Source organism: Arachis duranensis, chromosome 9 (genome assembly GCF_000817695.3).
Source record: "Arachis duranensis cultivar V14167 chromosome 9, aradu.V14167.gnm2.J7QH, whole genome shotgun sequence".
Classification (NCBI taxonomy): domain Eukaryota; kingdom Viridiplantae; phylum Streptophyta; class Magnoliopsida; order Fabales; family Fabaceae; genus Arachis; species Arachis duranensis.
The window spans coordinates 109875574-109881978 of NC_029780.3; the positions used below are offsets into that span (position 1 = coordinate 109875574).

The window sequence follows — 6405 nt, forward strand, 5'->3', positions numbered from 1 at the left end:
CTTCTCTTCCATTTGGGAATAAGCACCTATATCCTTTGTGGTCTGTGGCATAACCAATAAATATTGATTTGTCAGATCTGTGATCAAACTTGTGTGTATTGTATGGTCTTAGCAAGGGATAGCAAGTGCAGCCAAAGGGTTTTAAAAAATCATAGTCAGGTTTGGTATTGGTGAGGGCTTTTAATAGGGTTTTGTTGTTGAGAAGTTGGGTGGACAATCTGTTTATGAGATAGGTGGCAGTCATGGTTGAGTCTTCCCAGAATGTGAGAGGTAGGTTGGCTTGAGCTAGTAAGGTGAGTGATGTTTCAGTGATGTGTCTGTGCCTTCTTTCAACGGTACCATTTTGTTGGTAGGTGTAGGGACAGGTAAGCCTGTGTTGAATGCCGTGATTAGTAAGAAATTGATTGAATGCCAAAGACATGTACTCTCCTCCATTGTCTGTCTGTAATGCTTTAATTTTCAGTCCTGTTTTGAGTTCAATAGCTGCTTTGTACTGTTGAAAGGCTTTAAAGGCCTGAGCTTTGGTGTTAAGCAGGTAAGTGGTGGTGTGTCTGGTACATGCATCAATGAAACATATATAGTAACGAAAACCTGATCTACTATATACTGGTGCTGGCCTCCAAACATCAGAAAATATTAATTCTAAAGGTGCATAAGATGTACATGAGTCAGGATATGGCAATTGGAGTATTTTGCTTATGCAACAAGCATGACAAAATGAAGGATCAAGACTGTTTTTATTTATTGCATCAGCCAGCTTTGGCACATTACATTGTTTCATTACAAGTGTTACTACTTTATCAGAAGGGTGGCCTAATTTCCTATGCCACTGCTGAGTTATGTCACTGACTCTTTTACAAGTGATGTTTGTTGTGATAAGATCAAACTCCTTTGTTATAGACTTAAGAAGACCTTTGTTTTCTGAATTTTCTTTTTCTTTTTCATGTAGGACAGAGATTTTATTACAAAGAAAAATTTGAGGACTGTCAGTAGTTGAGCCTGAGCTGGCCATAGTGTGTGGTGTGACTTTAGCTGAGGTTGGTGAATTTGGTTCTGCAACAGGTAAGCTTGAAGACTTGGGACCTTAGTCAGGTGTACTTGGTTTTTCTTTGGAATTGTTGGTTGTGAATTTTGATTTTTCAGATATATTGGTGATGCTGTAGGTTGGTATAGAGGGTGGGGAATGTAAAGGCTTGGTGTCAGTGGCTCTTGGGATAACTTGGATTGGTGAACTTGGCTCTGCAGCAGGTAAACTTGAAGACTTGCGACCTTGGTTAGGTGTAATTGGTTTTTCTTTGGGATCATAGGTTGTGAATTTTGATTTTTCAGATATATTGGTAATGTTGCAGGTTGGTGTAATGGGTGGGGAATGTAAAGGCTTGGTTTCAGTGGCTTTTGGGATGACTTAGATCCCTTCAAATCTGTATAGTCCTTCCTTAAGTAGCCCTTGAAGGAGTATCTTCTTGGACATCTGACATTTGACATTGCAAAAATAAGGCCAGAATTCAAAAAAGACACAGTTGTCTAGTGCAAACTTAGCGACACTAACAAGGTTTTTAGAGATAGTGGGTACATGTAGTAGGTTTCTTAGTGTGAAAGGTCTGTTGGACAAAGATGCATGCATAAATGAACTTCCAATATGCTCAATTTTCATATCTTGGCCATTACCTCCATACACTTTCTCTGTGCCTTCATAGTCTGATCTTGTGGCAAGGTTTCTTTGGTCAAATGTGATGTGGTGCGAGGCTCCTGAGTCTGGATACCAGGCGGTGTCAGGGAGAGCTGATGGCAGCGAGAGGAGTGCTTGTGGATTCGCTGCTGTAGGTGACTGCATCTTTGGATCTTGGTAACGTTGCTGATTGCCTGAGGCAGTGTGGAATGCCATTGAAGGTGGTTGAGCTGTGTTTAAGGGTTGCAATTGAGGATTCATGAATTCTGGATTGAACTTATGGTAATATTGTATAACTGTGTGTCCTATCTTTCCACATAATTGGCACTGAGGTCTGCTACCTTGCCACCACATAGACCTTCCAGAACCTCTGAAGTAGCCTCTGCCTCGCGTTCCTCGAAATCCACCTCTGTTGTAGTGATGATAGCTTCTATCTTGTGCTTTTTCTTGTTCCTCACTGCTTTGAGCTACATTTGCATGAACCAACTCTAAATCTGTCTTTCTGAATCTATCAATCAGTTCTTCTTCTGTGAGTAATTGTGACTCAAATTCGCTTTCTTTCATGTGGTCCATTCTTGCTGTAGTAACTGTAATGAATGCTTGATATTTCTCACTGAGACCTCCTAGTGCTGCTTCTATGTATTCTTCCTTGGTAAGTGGTGCTCCAAGAGCGTTCAATGCGTCTGCTACCTGATTGATTTTTGAGATATATTCAGCTACTGAGGATCCTTGTTTCTTGAAAGTCTTCAGCTGTGTCTTCAACTGCTTAATCTTTGATTTGACTCTGGCTTCAAAGTATTCATCTAACACATGCCAGATCTGATATGCATGATCATATTCAATTACTCGATTTACAAAATTCTGCTCCATTGATGCAATTAACCAAGCTACCAGGCATTGATTTCGCACCTCCCAGTCTATGTATTGTTGTGCTTCAATTCCATTACATCTATCTAATTCTGAGTTGAATTGCGCTGGAACCTTTCTTGGATCAAGATGATTTTGAAGCTTGTTTACCTTGATGCATGCTAGTGCCTGTTTCTTCCATGCTTTGTAATTGTTTTTATTAAGTTTGATCGCTGAGAAAGCCGTGAAGGGATTCTGGCTGAGGAAGCTCGTTGGAGCTTGTGAGATTTGTGCAGAGTTATCCATGGATCGAAGAAAGCTCTGATACCAGGTGAAGGTATCAACCTCCTTGAGAAGAGGAAGAAGAAGAATAGAGAAGAGGAAGAAGAAGAATATCTAGAAGATGTTGGAAAGTTTTGGAAGAGCAATTGTAAAATGAATTCAATCACACAAAAGTTAGTACAGGAACTGATATATATACACATAGGGTTTAAACGGAAAGACTAATTAATTTCTAACAACTTTGCTAATTTGGCTCTAACTGACTTCTAACAACTTTGCTGATGTGGCTCAATAGTTCTAACTAACTACACGTGTTTTCTGCAAGTGCAAGGTCATTGCTACTAACAATTAATTATATTAAAAGATGAAAACTCAGGTGCAGTGAACTTTACGTGAAATTGATAATTGATAGTCGTTAAATAAAAATTTAGTTAGTCAAACCATTTAACAACTTTCAATTATCAATTTCACATGAACTAAACTAAACCTGAATTTTTCACTGTATAAAAAAATTTAGAGAACTAACTACATCATACTCAAATCAATTCCTTGTATTTATAGTTTTAAAATTCGAAAAAATGTGAATATTAAATATTAAAGTTTTGAAATCGTGGTTAGCGTGTATCGTCCATCAATATCATCATGCAATCGTGCCCATAACAAATTTTGAAACCATTGTTAGCAGCTTGGTATCGTTCATCTGATAATTGGCAGAACAAGTGCTGCATCAAATGTCGACGGAGGTAGGAAGGAAGTCCCCTAGACGCACCGGTGGCATGTCCGACGCTCTCTCCATTGCCGCCGATCTTGGTTTCTCCGTTTCGCCTCTCACACCCACCCAATCCCTTCAGATTTCGTCCCCTACTACACCCGAAAAGGGCCAAGATCTCATCCGACTTTTGAGAGAACTCTCCTCCGCCCAACGCAAAATCGCTGATTTGCAAGTCGAGCTTCAAGCCCGAAAGGTTTTCCGATCCCCCCCTTTTTTCACGGATCTCCTCATTGTTTTTCTGATTTGCTGTTCTTAGGCATTAACCTGTAGGACGATAAGAATGTTGCACATTTGACTCATGTAATCGAAATGGAGAAGAAGATTGAGACTTTAGCAAGGATTACTGCTATACTCAAAGATGTTATACAGAAGAAGGTGATGAATGATAATATACATGTCGCGGTCCAATTTTCCGTTTATTTTTCTGGTAATCGGTTACTGGCAAGGGTAATAATCAAATAATAATTTTCAGGATCGCATTGTAGCTCGTCTGCAGCAGCCATATTCCCTTCATTGCATTCATGTAGAAGCTGAATATCAGGTTGGTCAACATAATTTTGTTGTTATATTTAACCCTAGCTATCTATATCTGAACTCTTTATAATTTGAAACCATTACAATCCTGTGGTATCACGATTACAAGTTTAATTTGTTTCTTGTTTATTTCTTGAATTTCTGCAGAAAGAGTTTTCTGAGCTGCTGATGAAGGCAGCTAGTGATTATGGTGACTTGACAGCATCAGTGACAGATTTACAATGGAGTCGGAATTTCAAGGACCCTCCTTCAGTCTGGGGAGTATGAATCTATGTTAAATTAATGTTTTAATATTTGAATCTTGAAGTATATATTTATGAATTTCTGTCTTCAACTTGTCTTAATTAAGTATTTAATTACTCTTAAGCCAATTTGCATTATGAACTCTATATTGGAGTTTCACTTAAGATGATAGATTATCTGTGTCTCTTGCACATTTTGAAGGTTAAAGCCAACGAGGTGCAATAATGTACACGCCATTTCGAACTAAATTACCAATTTTCTCCCCAGGAAATGCTTCGACCGATACCTGTAGCTTTGGCATGTTGCACTCGGTTCTTTGAAGCCATGTGTGCCACAAGAGAGTCATTTGCTGCACTTCAAAAACTGAGAGTTGATCATTTTGATTCCCCTCAAACACTGCCAGGAATTTCTGATTGTCTAACTCCACCTCAGTGGAAATCCGAAGCTAACTTTGATGACTTAGCTGCTGACACCAACGAGGAGAACTAGACCAGCGAGCCCAGGGACAAGAGTTTAGCCTCATCCAACGTAGTTGCTGTGTTCTTTGTGTACTAGATCATGCTTGAATCGTCTGTCTGTGCAGTTCAATTGTTTAACTTCATCATTGTTACTGTATTTTCTGAATTGAATCACAATAACCTACTATTTGTCCATGTGAAGATGTGAAATGCTCTGTTTAATCTGCAATGCGGCAAGGTTGAAACTGAGGGGGAAAGGCTGAAATGATTCCGAAGTCCTGACAAATGCATGATCATCAATGCATGATCACTGTAGTTTGCAGTTGACTATCAGTTGAGTCACCAATATGAAGCTACAAATTAAACAAGAAGTATATATACAAATGGGAAGATATATGCTTATAAATCATTAAGATACTAATCTAGGTTCGGAAATGTTGATGTTTATTTAAAAGAAAAAAGAAATAAGGCTGATGTACCAACCAAATTATCCCGGTACGCGGTTAACTCATACGTTAATATTAAATATTAGGGAGCCACTCAATAGATAAAGACTTCTAAAAGATGTTTTCTAGGAACTAAAATTTAATATATGTAATCGATTAAATCATGTTATTTTTATCTAAATTAGGACGATAGAAAAATAAAGGACTAAAATTTAAGATTCTCAAAATTAATATATATAATAGAAGTATTTTAGTCATTTTTTATAATAAGGGTATTGTAATAATTTTCTATAAAAAATAATATTAATTTAGACCGATTTAAGATTTGATTCACAATTTTTTCGGTTAAATTAAATTGTCTAACCTAATTTTGACAAAAATAACACGACTTAATAAATTATATGTGTTAAATTTTAGTTATTAGAAAACATCTTAAAAAAAAGATGTTTTAGACGAAATATTAATCCAATATTAGTAGTTTTTTTCTTTAAATTTGTACGAGATGTCTCTGGTACGGGTTGAGGGATGGATCGAGGACTTGCGAGTCGAGACGGACGTCGGATTATTTGACTGGAGCCAATGGGGGAAGGTACCTGCAAAGACACTCCGACGCTCAAGTCAGAATGGATCTGAGAGGTATAAGGTGTATGGAATGAGTGAATACCTGGAGGGACTTGGGTCCTCTTATTTATAGATGATGGGTGTTCTTATCTTATCTTATCTGGTCAAGATAAGACGGACGTGTGAATTCAAAAGTTGGTTAGGGCCGGTTTTTGGGCCTTTCGGAGTTGGACCCGGGAAGCCGGGTAGGGTGCAATCCCTGGTTTAGAATCTGTGGCCCGGATCCGTAACAGTTGCCCCCACAGCGGGAGAGCGAGCAAGGTTGGTCTGTCGCTGGGAGATGCTGTTTTTATTGTGGGCCTAGGACCTTTAGTTTTTCTCGGGTAGCCGCTTGGTTCTTCTGAGATGAGGTCAGTTTCTCGGTTTCGTGTTGTGGAAGATTCGTCTGACCGCTTAGGTCTGACTTGACTCTTCCGTGTCTGCTCCGCCCGTTGCGTTCTTCGAGGCGTGATTTATTAGTTACTTTTTTCAAGGGGGCATTTATTGCAAGGGGGTGTTTTCCTCTTTTGTCCTTGTGTTTGCGTTGTTTTCCAG

General features: G+C 38.8%; 1 protein-coding gene across 1 annotated transcript; it reads left to right on the forward strand.

Moving 5' to 3' along the window:
* Positions 1-3445: 3445 nt before the first annotated feature.
* On the forward strand, positions 3446-4999 carry LOC107467066 (AUGMIN subunit 2-like). Its single transcript, XM_016086097.3, has 5 exons — positions 3446-3762; positions 3840-3944; positions 4042-4110; positions 4251-4364; positions 4614-4999. The coding sequence occupies exons 1-5, from the start codon at positions 3529-3531 to the stop codon at positions 4833-4835; spliced, it is 744 nt and encodes a 247-aa protein (XP_015941583.1). The 5' UTR covers positions 3446-3528; the 3' UTR covers positions 4836-4999.
* Positions 5000-6405: the final 1406 nt, after the last annotated feature.

Bases quoted from the DNA above. Each gene is read 5' to 3' on its own strand.
- LOC107467066 (XM_016086097.3), top strand. From the start codon at position 3,529: ATGTCGACGGAGGTAGGAAGGAAGTCCCCTAGACGCACCGGTGGCATG. The intron at 3,945-4,041 runs GTGATGAATGAT...AATAATTTTCAG, and splicing joins AAGATGTTATACAGAAGAAG to GATCGCATTGTAGCTCGTCT. The intron at 4,111-4,250 runs GTTGGTCAACAT...GAATTTCTGCAG, and splicing joins ATGTAGAAGCTGAATATCAG to AAAGAGTTTTCTGAGCTGCT.